The following is a 22,080-nucleotide window of genomic DNA, read 5'->3' on the forward strand; positions in this document are numbered from 1 at the left end:
GTAATGCGTATAAACATAGAGACCCAGATCTGCCTTTCAACGAAACAAAACTTCAAAATGTGGGTGAAAATACTTGCAATGCCTCATTAGCAGGGCAATGGAGGACAACCTTTTTGGCAGGGATGCCACAACTTGGCCTCATGCCATTCCTGAGTGCCACTCAGACTCCTTACCCCATGTGCTGCTCTGCTTTCTGCTCCTGGTCCTGTGCTGACTAAGCTGCTGCTCTGTTTTCTGCTTCCTTCCATGTGCTCTCTGTCTGATCTGATGCTCTGCTGTCTGTTCCCTGCCCATTCTGCCACTGTGCTGTCTGTCCTTTCCCCAATCTGTCACATACCACCCACAGAGGCTACCCATACAACTGGTTGGCTACCCCTTTATTAGAGTATTCACATACACTTATATAGATGTACAAGAGGCTGAATGTTCTTTAGAAAATATTATTCAGGGAGGTAACAGTGATATGATATAAAAACTGCTGTTAGGACAATGATTTTCATTGCCTCCAAGTATCAGTCAATTGGTGCCATAAGTAAAGATGTTTATAGACATAGCCAGGCCTTCTGTCAACTTGCTAATAGTTTCTGACCACCACCATTTGAGGTTCTTTTAGATCAAATGTTGGTCTATGCCAAAGGTTGCAAACCTACAGTCCACAAGTTGAATCTAGGCCACGGAGATTCTATCCAGCTTCCTGGGCTATCAGGAGGCCACTGAAAGGGGCATGGTTGCCACAGAATTTGGGACCCTTTGGCCCTGTTGGCCATAGCTACTGGCAACAAATTTGGCTCACTGCCACTGTTCCTGGACCCCTTCCCAAGCACCCTTCACTTCTACTGCCAGACCCCTTACCATCCCCAGACCCACTACTGCTGGACACCCTCCACTGTCTCCAGACTTGTTGCTGCCGCCACCATTATGGTCACAGTGGCTACCCCATGCACCATGCTGGATCCAGCCTGTGAGAAGCCCTGTGGTTCAAATCAGTCCAGGGCACCAGGTGAGTTCAACACCTCTGAACTACGCTATTCATTATACTGTACTACTGGAAGCAATCTTTCTTGTCATGTGCATTCTGGTGTTTCGCTGGATTTAAAAGTACTCTTTCAGCTGTCAATCATCTCTGAATTAATAATCTGGGGACTCTTTCCTTATGTTCATATGGAAGGGGCATGTCATTATCTCTGGATAATGGTTCATTTATAGATGTTATACAAGAAGCTTCCATTAGACAGTGATGTGGGCTTGACTACCTTCTGCCCACAAACACTAAATGTCATCATTAGATGTTCCTTGCACTATATATCATGAAGCCTGGCTGAAACATAAAGATCTCTTCTCTTCTTCATCTACTTTTCGCCAGGAAATCTAAGCTTGGCAAGCTCTTGACTTTTCTTAAAAGATCTTTTGTTTTTAGTCCAGCTTTTCATGATGGTTTGCAATGCCAAACAATATAAAGCCCTATGGGCAAGTGTAATAACATAGCGCAGTGGGAAAAAAGAACATATCAGAAGTTACAATGTATATAATATCATATAAGAAATCCTGCCAAATCTTTCCTAGATTAGTCTAGTGTCTTCACCATAAAGATGCAAAAACTTGCATTTTTCAATATATTGTCTCTTTCTCCCTGACTCTTTGGCAAACCACATAAAGCAGATTAAGCTTTTGATCTACAGGTAAATGTTACCTCTCTGCACTCACGGTTTTCAAGTTATTTTGATGTGTCTATATTATTTTCATATCAAGCAAACCCCTAATAAAAGCGTGTTCCATAAGTTTCTTCACAGGATGACAATTTTAAATCACTTTTACAAATAAGCATCCTCTTCTTTAAGAGTTCTTTCTTGTAGTCTAGCGACTATACTCTTGTGGGCTATATACTGGCTTAAGGTAAAACCCTCCAGTAATTCAGCTCCCTGTTCACCTTTCATCAGAGATTCCAAGGACACAATATTCAAATGTAAATTATTCTACTAAAGTAATTTACTGAATAACAAATTTAACTTCCTATCACATTAATATCAATTTGTACTAGCTTTTTCCATTATGAACCCATCTGAAGCCCATCCTTCCCTACCATTCATTTTAATTTGGGAAGAGAGGAGTAAAATAGTGAAAAATAGTATGCAAAAGATCATCAGAAACTGGCCTTTAGGGAAACAGAGGGGTTTAGTTTAAAAGTCAACTTCATATCCTTTAAAAGTCAATTAAATTCCAAGACACAAGCTAAACCTATACAACCCCAGTGGTCCCAGTAGAATATATTCCTTAGCCATTTCCAATAACACCCACCTGTCACCAGGATGTTGGTGAATTAAATATCTGAATACATACTTTAATTTATAAGTTTTAAAAACTCATGCTATCAATTCCCAAAACTCTGTGGAATTTGCAGCTAACTATAACTACTAAAAATCTAGGTAAGAACTTCAGCTGGTTGATAATGAATAAAGAAGGTCTTCCATTATGATTAAAACATTTCTGTAAAGGTTTGGTATCTGCCTTTTGAATTTTGATCATTTTATCTGTTGAGAGAAAATCTTTCACATTCCTTTTATGGTACTACAACATGTAGTACAGAGAGGGAGCTGAAATTCTCAAGGAAAAGTCATTTTTTATTTTGGATCTATGTTTGTTAAGAGTATTTCGCCAATAACTGTCCCATAGAAAGATATTTTAAAAACCCACGGTTAGAACTACATTTATTCTCTGCATAAAACACAAACTTATTTTCATGAGTAACCTGTGCATTTAGACTTTAGTTTAAATATTTTAAACCTACCATAGAGGAAACAAGCATTTGGTTATTTTTGTATACTGTATGACACTAAGTAAAAAAAAAAACCACAGTTGCAGCTAGTCCATAAATGTGACAGGCACCCACAGGGAAAGTCACATGAATAATGGTAACCTTAGTTGTACGGTAACCTTAGTTGTCTGTAGTCTTAAAATATCATAACTGTTCACAAGATTCCTTCCTTGTCTTGCTTTGTGAACTTTGAAGAAAGAAATACTTCTTGACCACCCATTTATAAATTTACTGAAAATGCAAGATAGATCATTTGGAAAGAGAAGGTGTATTTCTCCTTGACTTTTGGTAGCATGTGGATTTCTAATCAAGTCTTCAATGACAACTCCTTAGAAAGCTATTGCTGCTGCTATGAAGTGTCATTCTTTCGCCCTATAAGCCCATCAATTAGGAGTAACATCCTTTACTTCGAAATCATGTATTTTGGCCTCCAAATCATCAGAAGAGAAAAAAAAAAATCAAGGGAGCTAAAGGCTGAAAATTAAAAACACAAACAAATCTAAGTCAGTGGCCTTATAACTCTATAAAGAATGCCATGGGACACTATGAAAAGCCCAGTAAAAGTGTGTGTTCATTATAATACAGTATTGTTAGTCAATTTGCTGCAGCATAATAAAAAATAAGTTCCTGCTTTTTGGACTGTTGAAAACATGGATTTGTTATAATGAGGAATTAAATAAACATGCATATCTAGGACCCAATGTCTTCCACTAGACGGTGAAGAGAGAGGGTAAGGTAGGGTAGCACCTTACATGGCTCATAGCATCTAACAATGTAGGCTGTTACCTTCAGAAGTTTATGCCTTTCTGAATGAGTTAGCCTCAAAGGTCTAACCTCCCTGCCTTCTGCCTGACTTCACATTAACACAGCTAACTACCTTTCTCTACTAGACAGTGAAGTCAGGAATAGCACTATAGTTAACGTACAAAGAAAAGAGAGTGCAATGTTTTTTAGGCACATGAAAATCCAGGATGTAAAGGAAAAGGTCAGTTTGGCCCTGAAGGAAATAGCCCCATTATTGATGATCCACAAAGATGCTAAAGCATGATAGGGCTCCCATAATTCCAGAGGACAATGTGACTGAGAAGATGCTCTAGAATGGACTTCCTCTTGGAGTGCTTCACTTCAGGTTATCACTGTTCTGGGCCCGAGAAAAAGCTGGTAGGAGAGGATTCTGCTATAGACCTTGGGGTATCAACAGCACCTACAGAAATTCAGACTGCCCAAGCACATGTTACCAGAGATCTGTGTTGAGATGGAGATGCAGCAAATCAGCATGAGAACCCCTTTGTCCATTCAAGAGCAAGTTTCCATTAATATCTGGCATCATACCACTCTGTTAGTTGTAAACTGAGACTGGATGGCGCAACCACTAGGGATGCAGTAACTGAGTATACTGCCATTAAAAAGGTTCTGTTGCCATCATTTGCCAATACTCAGGAAGTTACGAATGGCTTTGCATGCATAGCATTCTCTAATTGCATTGCTGCAATGAATAGAAATCAGATTCCCATTCTTTCTCTCCCACACTAAGCTGCAGAGTTCATAAATAGAAGTTATGCTCCAAGGCCTCATCAACTACCACAGCAGGTTCACTAACATCAGCAGGGTCTGGGCTGGAAACTTTCATAATGCTAACATTTTTCTGGAACCCTCACTTGCTTTTTCCACTAATAAAAAAAAGCAGTTTCCCAGTGCAGCAAGCAAATGGCACCAATCTTAACAATGCAAGTATCCTTCCTTTTATCCCTAAGAATCCCACTTATCCTCTAATGCAGGGGTGGGCAAAATACAGCCCAGATCTGTGGGGTTTCCTATGGGTGCTTCACATATTTTCCTGGATTTTAAGCATTTTGTACCTTCACTTCTTAGTATACAGGGTTGATGGAGACCCAGACCTACTCAGACTCATTGGCCATTTAGGACCCTCGGTGCAAGCTTTCTGAAACATGAATGTAAAGCACTTTGAATTTTTAGTGAATGACCATATACAGGTCAACCTTGCACATTTTCTATGTATTCATGAATTTTAGATAGCATACCTTTATGTTATAGGTTACAGTCTATGAATGCCTAGCATACTAACTAAGATGAACTTATTTAATGTGTGAGCGGGCTTATGAACATTACAATTAACAGTTGCTTGAATGACAAGAAAACACAATTTCCTTTTAAATAAGAAAAAACAGACTTTATTTGTAGTTTATAAAAAAACCAAGTGCAAACTCACAAGAAAAAAAAAAAATCAAACATTGCAAATGGGGGCAGGGGAGACGCCTGCAACTTATTAGGAACTAAGAGTCCTATGAGGGAGGGAGGACATTCTCCTCCCACCCTGCTGGGACCCTGGGGGGCTGCAGTGCCATAGCAACAAGCCAATATGCAGAAATAAATGAGCTAGTTTCCCCAAAGCAAAGTGTTTGCCTTGTCAGCCAGGAAAAAACTGAGGATGGAAGGCCTGAAGGCAAACACCTAGGCTAGGGACAGAAGTTACACATAAGTGACCAGAAACTCGTTTAAACCTGTAACACAACAGAAGTTCAGTGCATATAAACAGCTTTCAAAATAGCCAAAACTGGTTTAAGATAAACCTAGTTGGATGTAGTTTCAGACTTAACTGATTTAGGTCAAACCAGTTAATGGAACTTCTGTCCCAGATCCCTTCCTGGTTCAAGTTAACTCAGTCCCCCAGCACCCCAGGATGCTTTGTAGCCCTGGGCTATGTTGTTTGCTTCAATGGAACAGGGTCTGCCTCACCCTGCTGCTCATTAGCCCGCTTCCTGCCTGCATCTGCCAGCTCATAGGGGAAGAGGGTGGCAGGGGAACAGACCCCCCAGACTCCCCTAGCCAGGGTCTACACAGCATGTGGGGGGAGGGAAAGCCTCTGTAGCAGGGGCTTTTTGATCTTTGGCAGTTCTTCCTCCCTCCCCCTTCCCAGCTGCTGATTGTTTCAGTGGCTGCCACAGGAGGGAGGGAGAAGTCTTCCCAGGTGGGCACCTGCCCCTGCAGCCCAGCATGGGGAGTAAGCCCCTGCCCTGTGGGGCTTCCCCCCACACCAGCCCAGGGCCCCCCAGCCTGGGGCAGCCCCAGGAAGCTGAGGGGAATTCTTCCCCTCCTGAACCCCAGAGCAGCTTGCTTTGGGCAGGCACCTGGCCTGGAAGACTCCTTTTCTCCCTCCCTCCCTCCCTCCTGTGCAGCAGCTGAAGCAATCAGCAGGGGAAGGGGGAAAGAAGTGGGAGAATCCCCTCAGCTCCCCAGGGCTGGGCTAGGGAATGCAGGCTGGGGGAAAGCCCCTTAAGTGGAGGCTCCCCCAAGGTGAGGGGTGGGGCTCCTTACCCCCTGTGGGGGGAGAGCAGGGGGCTGGGGATATACTTGGCTGGGCTGGCAATGGCCAGCAGGCTGGGAGACATGCTCTAGAGCAACGTTTCCCAACCTTTTCCCCATCCTCATACCTATTGTAGTTCATTGCATCTCATTGCCATGGCAAAATTCCACGGCACACCTGTTCATTTCTGACAGCACACTTTTGTACCGCGGCACACTGGTTGGGAAACAATACTTTAGAGTCCCCCACCTACTGGCCCGGGTCAATGCAGGCCTCCCCCTGCCTTTCCCAATTGAAAACTGAACATCAGTGCAGTTGTTATCAGTTCAACCTAGGTAGCTTAGAGGAAGCTGCCTAGATTGAATCGATTCACCCTCAGGCTTTTTGCTGTCTGTACTTAGCCCTGGTCCTGGTTGGCAACACTCTCCAGCAGTTCCAGGACTATCGTTGACTGATCTTCTTGCTGCATTTGCTGTGGGATGCCAAAGGAAGATAAGACACGTCTGATACATTCCATCAGTGACCTGCCACTGAATTTCTAGTTCCACTGTTCTCTCCATTACAGTCAGGTTCCATTTGTTAAAATCAAACTTCTTTCCTCCAGTCCCAAGTTAGACTGAACCCCTTTTCCGCTAGCTCCGCACTAACAGATGTGCCTTTCTACTTGTCCTGCTTCAGGAAATTCCTCCATTCTACTGCAGCCCTCCCACACTTGGCTATGACCTATATGAAGTGTACATGTATCTGCTTTTTGCTGGGCCCTCAATTTCACATTTTCCATACTTCATGCCATTGGCTTTAGGAGTCCTGTAGAGAGGTACTTGGCTCAATCAGAACAAAAGGAGAGGGTCTCAGGCAATAGGGAAGCATTTTTGTCAATTACTGTCAACCTAGTCTGAACACATGGAAGGAGGCTCTATTTATGGGAAAGGGGAAGCAGAAAGCAAAAATGTATTCACTTACATCAGACTGTGGTGGTAGTATCCATGACTAGTAACAAAAATGTAGGGCCAGTTGATTTTAGGGGTTTATGCAAATGCAATCATGCTTCTTGTTCTCCCTGGCCATGTTGCTGGAAGCCTGGGTGGGGAGTGATGGGCTGGCTAGCAATATACTCAGGAGACTAGTGGCCAGGCTAGACTTATCCAGTCAATCAGGATCCTACAATACAAATAGCTTTTGGGTGTAAGGTGCATTCTCCTACAAGGATTCCTCTGCATCACTCAGATGAGACTGTGTCAGCCACAAGGAGTGGCTCATTACCGGTATCCCCTACCAAAACCCTGTCCAACATTTTGTAGGGTGGACAGAGGGCTCAGACCTGGGTCCTATCCTTAAAACTCTTCTAGGCCAACTTTGCATTAGGACAACACTATACGGTGTCATATTGCCTGTTCCTGTAGCAGGGCACTGGACTGGTTGCAGGTGGCAGTGGGGAGCTCATGAGCAGGGATCCTGGTTTTCTCTGATAAAAAAAAAAAAAATCCCCAATTTTCAGATTTAAAAAAGTAACCCAAAAACCATGTTTTCCATGATCAAAATGAAATGCTACTAATAAATAAATAAACAAACACATACATATATAATGGTGTTTCATGTTAATCACAGAAAAAAGTGGATTTTGAGTTACTTTTTTTCAAATCTGAAAATTGGGGATTTTTTGTTAATCAGAAAAAAACAGGATCCCAACTCATGAGGGACTCACCTGACCAGAAGAGGGCTTAAGCAGGAACTATAAAAGCCCAGAGCCTGCACTGGTCACTCAGTCTCTCCCCAGCAACTATGAAGTGAGGAGCTCCTGGCTGCAGGCCTCCTAAAAGGATCTGGATTTAGCTAAACAACTCTGTAGGCCTGGGAGCAGAGGCAGGTTCCCTGGGCAGAGAAAGATTGGGTTTACAGGCAAGTGGCCTTTGTTTCATGTTAAACCCCTAAAGCAGAGGCTTTCAAACTGTGGTTCACGCAACACCACTGGTCCGCAAGCTCCATTCAGGTGGTCCGCAAGAAAGGCTGCGGAACAATCGAGAATATCTGTACTTGTAAAGTAAGACTACTGATATTAAAATATGAGTTGTATGCTTTAATTTGTAGAACAAAAAAAAAGTTTAAGTGGTTCGCTGAGACCCTCAGCAATTTTCAAGTGGTCTATGAAAAAAAAAGTTTAAGAACCACTGCCCTAGATGGTTTGAGGCATCTGCCAGAGGGCTGCAATGCTTCTTGTTTATTTGAGTTGTACTGGTAGTTTAGCCTTAAGCCCTGCAGTGACAGGGTCATGGCTTATTTAGAGAACCAGTGACCCAGAAGCCCTCAGACTGAGGGGTCCAAGAGCCTAGGAAAATGCTTGAGCCCCAGACCAGAGGGTTCATGTGCCCAGGGAAAGTTTAAGCCAGGTAAGGGTCCACGAGCCCAGAGCGGGCTAAGCCAGACTAGATTGTGCAAGAGACTGGAGGAGGGGCTGCGTGCAGGACCCAAGGTCTGAGAGTTCAGAGGGAGACTATGTAAGGGACCAGAGGGTCCAAGGGGGCTGAGTTTATAAATATCAACATCAAAGACGGAGAACGTCCACAAGGCTTGGGATGTGGTGTAGGGGAGGAAAAGGAGCCACACAATTTGCTCTTAAGGCTACAGGTGCCCTACAGAGACCTATTCAGACTGAGAGGGACCTATCAGGCCTGAGGGCTGGATTGAGGCTAGCTGGGGCTCATGAGAGACCTAGTGGGGAATTATTAGGATTAAGGCTCACTAAATCCTTTTGGCAGCCTCCCTTAATCAACCGTTAATATTAAGAACAAGGCATGGTGGGCAAGCAATCCAAGGAGAATGACATTAGAGTCCAAACCGGGCAGGAACAGGGGGCATCACAGCCACCTCTGTGGCCACAAGCCTGCCACAATTCCACACAGCCATCTCCTTAGTGATGGCTTCAGGCACCTTCTAGCTGTAAAGACCTTGCTGCACTTTTGCCTCAGCCCCCAGTAAGAAGGCACAGGACTTCAGCACACATCTGAGCACAAGCTCCATGAGTAGGCACGTTGAAGGGTTCCCAGTAACAAAAGGTTAACTACCAAAGTGTTGAATCCTGGAATATCCTGACAGCAACCATGGGCTGCTACATGACAGTATGTAGGCAGAGGTGTGACATTCAGTCTCTACAACCCACAGTACTGACCACACAGATAAACAGTCAGCTAGGAGGGGAAGGTGCAAAGAAAAATGTGTCATTTAAATGCTAAAATACATCGGGTAGAAAGCCATGCACGCAACGACAGGCCTGAAGTTACTTGCCCCCAGACAAAATTTTCCACGAGCCAATCAGATTTACATTGCATTTTCCCTGAGGCAAGGGACTATGGGACAGTTTTGCTTGCTTGTTTTGAGACAACCAGCCTTACCTCAAGGTAAGACATTCATTTAGACAAGCCATGAAATAAAAAAAAGAGGAAAACGTCACTCAAAATATGTCCCCCATAAGCTTATAGGCTCTTCAGACAGCATTCTCGTCACTTATTTCAAGTTGAAAAATTCATATTTTCTCCCCCTTCAATTCAAATGCACCATAAAAATACATCCATTTTACTATTCCAGGAAATAACAGTACAACATATATAATTCGTGAATTATAACATAATTCAAGAAATTCTTATGTTGCATATCTTATATGAAAGCTACTTTAAAAACTCAGTTCTCGCTGCTATTCACTTTTATCTGGATTACAATTTAAACAAAGAAAAGTCTGTATAATTATGATGAATCTCACAGACACTCTCACACCTGGTTTGTTCGAAGTTCCATACGATTCTAACTATGGCCCAACAGCAAGTCTTAGAGTAACCACAGCCTACCCTTCTTGTTCTCTGCAGGACAGAAGGAAAGTTTCCCATAGAAATAATCTATTTGCCTTGTCTCCTTAGTACTAAACCTCTAAGAGAATTCCACTTTTGAATAGGATTAAAGAGGGTGGGAGAGTGAGGAGACAACAAGCTATACACTACCCTAACCAGAGATTTAAATCAAGTTCCTTCTACCAAAAATAAAAGAAAGCATAAAATAGGGTCTGAAGACTCCAGCGCAACATCAGTGGATTGAATTTCCATCAGTTAAAGAAACAGGAACTCAACATTCCAAAAAACCTGAGTTATGTTACCAGACATCAGATCAGAAAAAACACGTCACACAGAAATTTGACTCAATGATCCATTTCTGACATAAGTTACTCAGAGATGACTAATGACTTTCCAGAATTTGTTCAGTTCAGTAAAAGCAACCCTCTATTAAGGTGATGAAATGAGACATAAAAGATGCAACTTTCATTCACCCTGCAAAAACTGAAGCTACAGCTGCCACAAAGCATGTGGCCAATTGAAATATCCCGATCTGAAAAAGACTTCTCCTCCCAGTTCCATCTGGAGGCCTAGAGATCAGCCACCCTGTACAAACACAGGTGCTTGTTGGGGTTAGAAACCCAGGATCCCTGGTGATGTATTAAAATAAAAAAATCCCCAATTTTTGGTTAAAAAAAAGTAACCCAAAACCCATATGTTTCCAAGATCAAAATGAAACACAACTATATATATGTATCTATATATTAGTGGCATTTCATTTTAATCATGGAAGAATGTGGATTTTGAGTTACAGTACTTTTTTTTTTTTTTATGTGAAAATTAGGGATCTTTTTGTCAGAGAAAACCAGGATCCCTGGTTATCACCTTCCAGTATACTCTGATCACCGTTTTACAGTTGTGCTTGCATATTCATACAGAAAGAAATAACACAGCATTAAGTTGTTTAGCAAAAGTTTGAGAGTCACCTATAAAACCTGGGAGCCACAGAACCACCAATTAAAGTGTGCATTGTTGCATCAGACACCTGGAACACCCTTCTGGTTCATGCACGTCTTGTGTTTGCTACACATCGCCCAAGTCAGAAGAGCTTGGGAGTCTTCTAGACTGCTACAGTGTGCAAACAAGTCTGCAAACTGCTGCAGACTGCCACAAGTCTGCAGTCAGAAAAGCTTGAGAGTCTTACGGTGGAACATTTGGCTCATGAAGAAGAAGGTCACAAAACAAAGGGTAAACACTATGTTGATAACTATTAAAAAGATAGTAACAGGCCTATAATCAAGTCCCCTTCCCTCCCCTCCTATTTAGAAGGCTGTTAGACAATGCTGTGGAGTGCTGCAGTGAAGTACACCACACCCACTCCACATACACACCAAAATTATGTAACATAGCTGCCTTAGTGCACTGCTGGACATGCACTGATGAACTCATACTTTTTGGTGTGCTCTCCATTTTGCATTTAAGACAGCTACACTGCATTATTTTGAGGTGCTGTGCTCCTGAAGCAGGGGTTCCCTTGCTTCACTGTGATGGTGAATTGATGATACAGACATGCCCAAGGTTAGATAATAAAAACTGGTACGGGGCTGAGCAAGAGCAGTGAACAAAACCAGGTTTTGTTTTTAAAGGGAAACATTAAAAAAATAGAAAGTGAAAGACAGCTGCATTTGTCCAACACACAGAAACCTCATCTTTTGCAGCACTTTGTTTTCCCTCTCTGCCCAACCACAGACTACCATATTTTCTTGCATGCTGTTCACACCCAAAAGCGATACACACCTTATTGTGGAGAAAGCAGAACGATGAAAAATATTTTTTCAGAGTTATGGCCACAAAGTGGGGACAAAACCTAATCTTCAGCTCACTCCTCCTCCCTTTTCTGCTCCGGCAAAAGCTGTAGAAGGGGTCTACAACCCCCCCAGCACACATGCCAGAACATGGCACATGAGGCCATTTTCCTTGGCACGTCACAGTTAGTCTAGGCTCTGGACAGCTGCCACCAGCAGCAAAGCCCAGGCTGCTCGCAGCAGGCAGCCAGAAAGCTTCAAGCCCTGCTGCAAGCAGCCTGGGCTCTGTGGCTGGCAGCAGTGGCCCAGATTCCAGGCCAGCTACAGCAGGAAGGCTACAAACAGCTGCACCAGGTTCTGGAGCCCCAGCCAGGCTCTGTGGCGATGAACAGATGCATGCTTCTGGGTGGACAGCGGAAGAGGGGCCTCAGGCAGCGCAACCCTGGCCCTTCTGCTGTCTGCCCAGACGCATGTGTGCAACCACCACCACCACTGGAGGCTGGTGCAGCTGTTTGCAGCCTGCCAGCCACCTGCTGCAGCTGCCTACAGCCTGGGCCAGCTGTGTATGCAGCCACCACCAGCAATAAGGATCAAGCCCCTGGCAGCTCCCTCACAATCTACCTCTGACATGCCAAGTCGTGGCATGGGTCGGGGTTGGGGTGTTTTTGGCACTCCAGGCAAAAACGTGGCTGACCTCTGAGCTATAGCTTTAACCCTCTCACAGTTGAACTGTCAGAACCACTCGACTGCTCAGCCAAAAGCTAAAACTGTAGATGCTGCTCAAGATGGGACTCCATGGATTTAGGATTTTGAAAAGAGCTAAAAACCAATCTACAGGGCTGTGAAAGGGAAGAAGAGAGACCAGGAGTATCTAACAGACAGCAAAATTACTGAAAAAAGGATAGCTTGATTAGTGGAACATCATGGCCATTAAAAATGAAAGACAGTTATTAACACCTACCAAGTAAAGATCAATTAGCAGGAAATGATGAGCCATGAAGTTAACTGATTCCTTCAGAGTTGCCTGAATAGAACTGCTGCTGGGCAGTTGATTTTAAACCTGGGGTGGAGCAAGAACCAAAGTGAGATGCAACTGCACACCCCATGGATCTACCCCTACTGGACTCCATCCCTCCCTCCATGTAGATGCTGGAGGCAAGAGAAGAAAAAGAAACAGCAGCTTCTCCATGCTTCCAGAATGGGCAGAAAATCATCTTTCTCACTTACAACTCACATTCCAATTCTGAAAGACTAATTTTGGAGGGAAAGATGCATGTGGTATACAAGTAATTATAGTATATCCCTGTATTTCTGCTACCACAGGCTATAGGTATACCCCATGGAATTATGCACAGAAAAATTTAAATTTATGTGCAGAAAAACTCAAAATTATGCAAAATTTAATACTTTTATTTCTTTTTTTTATAAATTAAATATAATACTATTTGAACCTTTTTTTAGGAATATATGCAGGTACTCTGTATGGTTAGGGGGCATGGCAGCTGTGTGTGGGGTTTATGGATGGGTGTCGGGGGTGGGTATGGGAGTATGTGCAGTTTGTGGGCAGGTGTGGGGTTTGTAGGGGCAGGGGGTTGTGAAGGGGTGTGGATGTGTGTATGTGGGGTTGGTAGGTGGGTAGGCCCTCACCACACATCCCCCCCCAGCACACAGCTCCCAATACTGCCAGCACAGCTGCAGCAGGAAGAGGACCCTTGGGTCACTCATGGCCACAGCAGGCAGAACCCCTGGTGGCGCATGCCTCTGGACAAGTCCCAGGGCCTGCACATGTTGTGACGGAGCCAACCTGGCCCACTGGTGCATGCCTCTGACCAAGCTGGCTCCCTGCCTGCACATGGGACTTGCAGCACTGCAGGCCGGAGCCATGCACCACCAGGCCAGGTGGGCCCTGTATCTCCATGTGAGGTTTCTGCTGGAGTGCTGGAAGCCCCATGTGGAGGCATGGAACTGGCTGGCCCAGCCTGATGGCGTCTGGACTGGGAGCCATGCACCATTGGGCTAGGTGCATTCCATGCCTCCACGTGGGGCTTCCAGCACTCCAGCAGGAAGCCGTACGTGGAGGCAAGCAGGAGCTCACCTGGCCCTGCACATGACTCCATGCCTCCATGTGCGGCTTCCCACCCAGCCTGATGGCACGCAGCTCCTGGGTCCATGCACCACCGGGGCATGCTGGCCCTCCACGTGGGGCTTCCAGCACTTCAGCGGGAAGCCGCACATGGAGGTACGGAGTCACACACCATCAAGCTGGGCAGGCTCTGTGCCTCTACATGCGGCTTCCTGCTAGAGTGCTGGAAGCCCCACATGCAGGCACTGAGCCAGCTGGCTCGGCCCACTGACCCACCCACAAACCCCACACACCCACCCACAGCCAGCCACAAACTCCATACCCACCCCACCCCCTGCAGGCTCCCCTCCCCAGTTACCCAGATGTCCAGCCACATGGCTCTGTACCTCCATATCATGGAGGTAAAGGCACAGAGCCCACTGTAGTTAAATTATGCAGTTATGCACGGTAATACCTTTTATGCGCAAAGTGCATGGGCGCATAATAGCATAATTCCCTAGGTTGTATATACAGAACATATAACATGTTCAAATGTCCTGGCATCATGAAGACAGACAGCACATATCAGTAACATTATTCTCTATCTGCTCTTTATCTTTGCCAAGTTAGAGTTATGTTCTTATATTCTTTTCTTTTTTTTTTTTTTTTTTCCCTCATGGCTGTGGTGTTCAAGAGAGCTTGTGGAATGGGTATTTTTTGTGGATCCCTTAAATTTACAAATGCTGCTAGCAAAGGCAGGGAACCAGATCTGATGGCCCAAGAAGCACCTTTCAGCTCGAGATTCAGATACAAAGTAATAATTAAACTAGGCATCAATTCTAAGACTTTTTTAAATGTAATTCTATGTATAAGTATCTAGGTCTGTAAGCAAACAACATTACAATTTTGTATGTTATGAGAGGAAAGGAGTGAAATGCTCTGTTATTGCTATGGGAATCTTCATCAGCCTGTTAACATGCATAACCCTAAACTACAGAGTTGACTCTGGGGTAAAACCAGGGGACAATCCAGAGGAAGTTTTTAGGAAGACGCTCAAACACTGTTTCCATCTGGCAACTTTGAACTGATTTGTACACAGGAAAACAGGGCTAAAAATAGCCTCTCAGGACATCAAGTCCAGCCCTACAAGTTCAAAGTCAACCAATGCTTCAGAGACCTAAAAATCATTTGATTCAGCCTCTCAACCAGAACAATGACAAAGCACATTATGGCTAGATACAGTCAGAAAACCCAAAGCCGAATCAATTCAGTCTTTGCAGGTTAGCCTAAACTGCACAGATTAAACAGAAACAGAAGTAAGCAGACATTTTCACAGATTTCATAGACATTAGGGCTGGAAGGGACCTCGTAAGATCACTGGGTCCAGCCTCCTGCCCATGGGGCAGGAAGTCAGCTAGGGTCAAAAGATCCCAACAAGATAAGCGTCCAAATGTTTCTTAAAAGTGCCCAGAGTAGGTGCTTGCAGCACCTCTGTGGGGAGTCTGTTCCAGGCCTTGGGGGCTTGGACAGTAAAGAAGTTTTTTCTTATGTCCAGCCTAAAACGGTCTTGCAGGAGTTTGTGACTATTGGACCTTGTCATACCCTGGGATGCTCTGGTAAAAAGGTGTTCCCCAGATCCTGATGCACATCCCTTATGTACTTATAGACTGCCACCAAGTCACTCCTGAGCCTGTGCTTCTCCAGGCTGAAGAGTCCCATAGCTCACAGCCTCTCCTCGTAAGGCCTGTTCTCTTGCCCTCTGATCATGCGCGTGGCTCTCCTCTGGACTCTTTCAAGCCTCTCAGGCAAGGTTACAGGGGTGGGCAAATGAGAATAGGATGGGATTCAATACTGACAAGTGCAGGGTATTGCACTTGGGCAGGAAGAACCAGCAGCATACCTATAGGCTGGGGAACTCCCTTCTTGAAAGCACAGTGGCTGAAAGAGATTTGGAGTCATTACCAATTCCAAAATGAACGTGGGCCGCCAATGTGAGGACGCGGTCAGCAAGGCTAATCGCACCTTGTCATGTATCCACAGATGCATCATGAGCAGGTCCAGGATCCTCCCCCTCTATGCGACACTGGTCAGGCCACAGTTGGAGTAGTGTGTCCAGTTCTGGGTGCCGCACTTCAGGAGGGATGAGGCCAGCATTGAGAGGGCCCAAAGGAGGGCCAGCATGATCAGGGGGCAGCAGGGCAGGCCTTACAAGGAGAGGTTAAGGGACCTGAACCTGTTCATTCTTCACAAGACAAGGCTGAGAGGGGATCTAGTGGCCGCCTATAAACTTACCGGGGTCTGGGACCAGAGGGGAATGGGCGAGACCCTGTTCTCCCGAGCACCTCCCGGAGTAACAAAGAATAATGGCCACAAGTTGATTAAGAATAGGTTCAGGATACAAATCAGGAGGCAATACTTCATAGCCAGGGCAGCCAGGATCTAGAATCAGCTTCCAAGGGAAGTGGTGCTGGCTCCTACCTTAGGGGTCTTTAAAAGGAGGCTTGATAACTACCTAGCTGGGGTCATTTGAGCTTAAACTTAGTAGGGGTCATATGAGCCCAGTAATTCATTCCTGCCCAGGGAAGGGGGTCGGACTAGATGATCTGCTCAGGTCCCCTCCGACCCTACATCTATAAATATGCTTCTCCACATCCTTCCTGAATTGTGGAGCCCAGAATTGGATGCAGTACTCCAGCTGCGGCCTCACCAAGGCCAAGTACAGCAGGAGGATGACATCCTGGGTCTTGCTTGAGAAGCATCGGTAGATGCAAGCCAGAGTTTTGTTTGCTTTGCCAGCTGTGGTATCGCATTGGTGGCTCATGTTCATCTTGCGGTCAATCATGACCCCCAAGTGTCTTTTGGCTGTGGTGCTAGTGAGGATAGCATTGCTGAGCCTATAAGTATGATGCAGGTCCCCCCCCCCCCCCACCGAGGTGAAGCACCTTGCATTTCTCTATATTGAATGCCATCAGGTTTTCATCCACTCACCTTGCAAGCCTATCGATCCTATTTTCCTTTGATTCAGAAAATGCAACCACATGCCTACAGTGTCTCAGGCAGAAGACAGGGGGCACTAGAGCACAGCTCTCTAGCTGTGTGTTCACTTCCTCTTCCTGCTGCCGCCAAGGTCTCTGGGATTTGCAGCCCAGAATTACAACAGCAGGACTCTGCAGGGTTGCTCATCACGTCCTCTTCCTGCTTCCAGGTGCCTCTGTAATTTATAGTCCACAGTTGCAGCCAACAGTAAGTTTGAGTGGGGTAAGGGTTGTTTAACCCGCCCTCCCTGGCCCCAGGCCCCAGCCAGGGTGCTTCCCTCTGCAGCAGCTGTAGCTCCCCCAGGAAGCACCTGCCCGCAGGCACGCACCTGGCTCGGGTGGCCCTAGGGGTCAGTCACCACAGCCGCAGAGGTAAGCACCAGGCCTCCCGCAGCTCAGGCAGGCGGCTCCGGGGGGGAAAAAGATCAGGCTTGCCACTATTCTTGGGCAGAGCCTGCTTTCTCAAACTGAAGTACAGAGGTAACAGACTAGCATAGAAGTCCACAAGAGATCTGGGTTAATTCAGCTCTGAAAGTTTCAGTAATTTCAACAAACCCAATCAGGGATCATTAGTTAGAATATTAAGATTACTAGCCAATTACCCATCATGAATGACAGATTTAAAATAATGGCAGGGAGGCCACCCCCCGCCTCCCTGCTCACCCTTCGGGGCCAGCCATATAAACACTCCCTGCACCGCTGTCACCTCCTCCTCTAGCCACTAGTGTGGAGGCTCCCTCCCCACCCACCTCCACCTCCTCCCCTGAGCAGAAGGGCTTCCCCCGGCCTCCCCTCCCCTCCCTACTCCCCTCTGAACCTACCACCTCCCTCTCCCTGCCAGCTGTTGGGTGCATGTGAGCCTGCCTCTGCTTCTTCCACCGAGCAGCCACACTTCCCCCGCCATCCCGCTCTCCCTGCCAGCTGTCAGATGCATGTGTCCCCGCATCTGCCCTCTGCCTCCTCCCCACCTGGGTCCATGCAACCAATCGACGGCAGCGCATGCACAGCTGACCAACAGTGTTACGGACAGACAGACAGACAAACAGACAGGCAGAGGAAGCCCTTTATTATACTAGAATGTTTACCAGCTATCTATAAATAGTAAGCATAGGCTGGGAAGAAACTTGGGAACTTCTACATGACACCTGCTGGACTGTTCATCTGCGGGACTGTTCATCTGGAGGACCCCCTGCTGTGCAGAACATGAGCCTGGCCAGCTTCACTTTGCGGCAGTCAAGACCCATCCTGTAAGATTATGCTTTTTTTCAGCTAATCTTGCTTTGTCAATTAATCAATAAGCTTCTCACATTGGTTGGAATGACACAAGAGTCTATTTCAATTTTTCACCTCCCCACCCCTATTAAAAATCTGTTAACGGGGTGGTGCTGGCCACAAGTCAACATCCCTTTCCCCTCCAGGAGGTGCGACTCCAGCACACCCTGACTACTGTGAGCACCCAATGCAGCTCCCTAGTTTGCTACTAGCTCTAGGACTCCCATGCAAACAGCAACAGGAATCCTACTGCCTACCTCTGTGAAAAGAATGAGCCAAAGAATGGAAACCACCCAGCAAGCTGCAAACTGGACCCGTGCTGAGGTGCTGGACCTCATCATCATCTAGGGCAAGTTGAAAATACTCACCACCACTGCCAAGGGCTCAAAGGGCAACAAGCAGCACCAGGTGGTCTATGAGCGCATTGCCTTAGTGCAGCCTGCATGCAGCAAGCTTGCTGGGTCACGATTTCGCCCTGGTGAGGCACATGTAGCAAGCCCATTGAGTCTCTGGCCTGGGCTCTGCCCTGTTGTGAGTGCATACTAAGCCCAGCTCCTACCCCAGTGTGGCATGCAACAAGCCTGATGGGTCTCAGGTGTGTCCTGATATAATAACTAACCCAATTCCTTCAAAGCCAATACCAATTCAGTGAAACACATACAAGGTTCTGGTCCTTTTTTATATTCTTTTTTCCATTTCTTTCTCTTTACTTCTCCCCTGTACCAAATCACTTCAAACAGTTGGTTTTTTTTTAAAAGACTCCCCTCCCACCTGTGGTTCTAACTGGCTCCTGCTGGCTACAGAGTAAGGGAAACTACATGGTGGTTTCTCTGCCTCTGAGGCCCCCTCTACACAAAGCTAAAGGTGTGATGGGATCTAACATGCAATTCATACAATCGCACCTCCTGCGATGCCACATACGCGTGGCAGGAGGGGCAATAGTGGGATCATGCATTAGATACTGTTGCACCTTATTGCTGGTGCAGGGCGTGCTCAATCCTGAGCTGCCCCTGAACTGGCAAACTCCAGCAGCTAGAAGCCCCACATACTCCAGCTGAAGGGCTCCCAGCCACAGGGGCACCCCTGGGGCTGTAGGATAATTACAGTGGAGATTCCCCCACCCCAAGGGTCAAACGATCACCATGATCCCCAGGATCTGGGGGTTTCCCACACCCATAAGCCCTTAGGGATAGTGGCTGCCCACGCCCCTTCAGCTTTGAGGTTTTATGCAGAACATGGTGCACCCCTGCAGCTGGAAACCCTATCAGCTATTGGGTTCCCAGTCGCAGGGGAGACCTTGCTATATGTGCACATTAAAGCTCAATAGCAACCAGCTCTAAAGTTAGCATACTTTTTTAAGGTCTAACTTCATAGCTGGTTGGAGCTTTTTATTGTGTGTGAGAGCTACTCTGCATAAGTAGCGGTCTTCAAGTAATTGTGCAATGCCACCCTCCCCACTACTCTCCCACCCCAAAGAAGGGATAAAGGCCTGGCTCTTGTCCACATGCCTGCTCACCAGGCCCTCTAATGGCAGTTTAATAAAATCACAGAAAATTACGGTTGGAAGGGACCTCAGGGGGTCATCTAGTCCAACTCCCTGCTCAAAGCAGGACCATCCCCAACTAGATCATTCCAGCCAAGGCTTTGTCCAGCCAGGTCTTAAAAACTTCCAAGGATGGAGATTCCACCACCTCTCTGGGGACCTTGTTCCAGTGATTCACCACCCTCGTAGTGAGAAAGTTTTTCCTAATATCCAACTTAAACCTCCCTTGCTGCAACTTGAGACCATTGTTCCTTGTTCTGTGATCTGTCACCATAGAGAACAGTCCAGCTCCATCCTCTTTCAAGCCCCCCTACAGGTACTTAAAGGCTGCTGTCAAATCCTAGCTTAGTCTTCTCTTCTGCAGACTAAATAAACGCAGTTCCCTCAGCCTCTCCTCATAAATCATGTGCCCCAGCACCCAAACCATTTTCACTGCTCTCCACTGAGCTCTCTCCAACTTGACCATATTCTTTCTATAGTGAGGGGCCCAAAACTGGACACTGTACTCCAGATGTGGCCTTCCAGTGCAGAATAATTACTTCCCTTGATCTGCTGGCAACACTCCTACTAATGCAGCCCACTATGCAGTTAGCCTTCTTGGCAACAAAGGCACACTGCTGACTCACATCCATCTTATTGTCCACTGTAACTCCCATGTCCTTCTCTGCAGAGCTGCTACTTAGTCAGTCAGTCCCCAGGCTGTAGCGGTACATGGGATCGTTCCATCCTAAGTGCAGGACTTTGCATTTGTCCTTGTTGAACCTCCTAAGATTTCTTTTGACCCAATCCTTCAATCTGTCTAGGTCACTCTGAATCCTAGCCCAATCCTCCAGTGCATCTACTACACCCCCCAACTTGGCATCATCTACAAACTTGCTGAGGGTGCCTCCTAGGCCTCCCAGTTGTGCAGGTCTGAGACAGCATTAAGCCTTAACCTGTGACTGCTCTGAAACTGTTGTAATTTATGACAGCAACCTTCAACAGATTTAAAATGTTTTAAAGGTAACCTGTAACAGCACCCTAAGATACCACCCTGTCCTGCCCTTCTGCCTAACTTCAGACCAGCATAGCTAACTCTCTCTCTCTCTCTAGGATATGCATCCTGACTATTTCCCACTTCTCAGATTTTTTTAAATCTTATATTTATATCATTTTTCTAAAGCAGTGGTTCTCAACCAGGGTGTTGCAAGGCCCCTCAGAAGTGCTGCACTAACAGTGGCCAGGTAAAACTGCCTCACTACCCCTGCACTAGGGCTCCTTAATCAGCCTAAAACAGGCAGGAGAACCAGTCCTGGCTGTAACAGTTCTGTCTGCTTCTGCTTTCAGGAGCAGCATTGGGGGTGCTGGACCATAAAGAACTGCACAGCATGAGGCAGCTCCTGTCTGCTTTAGACTGATCAGAGCACTAGTGTGAGAGAACCACACACGTAGCACAGCCCTTCATGGGCTGGCTTTGCAGTGTGGAGCCCTTCCATTTCAGAGCCCTTCCCAGCAGCAGGACCTGGCTGGGAAGCACTGAGGTAAGCTGAGGCAGCACCACTAGTGGTTCTCAGCCAGGAGTGCCACCACATTCAAAAAAGTGGTGGTGGGGCATTTTAATCCTGAAGAGGTTGAGAACCTTTTAGCTGCAGATACACTACATTCTGGAGGCACATAAAACTCATTGCCAGTCAGCCATAACATTGCAGTGAATATTAGCAATGAATTTCCTTGTTCTTATTTTGAAAGAGTGACATGATGGGACATGACAGGGGGGACAGGCAGATTGTAGATCAAGGTGAGGGCATGTGGCCCCCCTTCAGTGAGATTTCTGAGCTCACAGGCAGGTCAGCACAGCTCCTGCCAGGATCTGTCCTGTGAGCTCACCAGCTGATCAGCAAAGGCTCTGGCTGGAGCCACTGCTTTTCCACAGCCCCTAGAGCTCAAGATGGGTATGTTTCCATCATTCACCTTTCCCCTCCCTCACTGAATTCAGCAGCAGGGGGAAACAGGGGATGAGCAGGTGGTGGTGCACACCCCCTGGGCTCCAGAACTGTGTGACTGCAGTTCTGTCAGCAAGCAGAAGGAGTTTTTTCTGTCTCCAGAGCAGTAACAGCTGTGCCAAAAGACACATTTTTTGCTGGGAGAAACTGCCTTCTGCTGGCCATTCCATCAGCGACTGAAAAGTGAAATCTTTTCATTCACCATATCCAGAACCCACACTGATGAGATGGTGAGCTCACAGAAGAGCTGTGGAAGGAACTGCACTGACATGGTTGTGATCTCAGAGAATTCACTGTGCCACCACACCCCATGATCCACCCCCAGAGGAGTCCTAGGGAGAGTGACACAGCATGGATTCTAGGACATACTTCCTTCTCACTCAGCAATCCTCCTCATCTCTTCATGCTCCCAACAGGGTTGAAGAA

The 22,080-nt window shown here is 46.3% G+C and overlaps 1 protein-coding gene across 4 annotated transcripts in view; it reads right to left on the bottom strand.

Annotated features, from left to right (window-relative positions):
- The window catches only part of UBAC2 (UBA domain containing 2), a 186,581-nt gene that overhangs the window by 158,851 nt on the left and 5,650 nt on the right, over positions 1–22,080 (bottom strand). The window contains exon 1 of one of the 4 annotated variants that reach the window (XM_059721106.1): positions 16,811–17,007. The exons of 1 other annotated variant lie outside the window; for it this stretch is intronic. In XM_059721106.1, the coding sequence (XP_059577089.1) occupies positions 16,811–16,862 (52 nt within the window). In that variant the 5' untranslated portion in view covers positions 16,863–17,007. Of the gene's footprint in view, positions 1–12,721; positions 12,741–16,810; positions 17,034–22,080 lie in introns of those variants that run through there. 2 more of the 4 variants (XM_019486919.2, XM_059721107.1) reach the window with 2 other exon arrangements.

The sequence above is a fragment of the Alligator mississippiensis genome, chromosome 1 (genome assembly GCF_030867095.1).
Source record: "Alligator mississippiensis isolate rAllMis1 chromosome 1, rAllMis1, whole genome shotgun sequence".
Taxonomy (NCBI): Eukaryota; Metazoa; Chordata; order Crocodylia; family Alligatoridae; genus Alligator; species Alligator mississippiensis.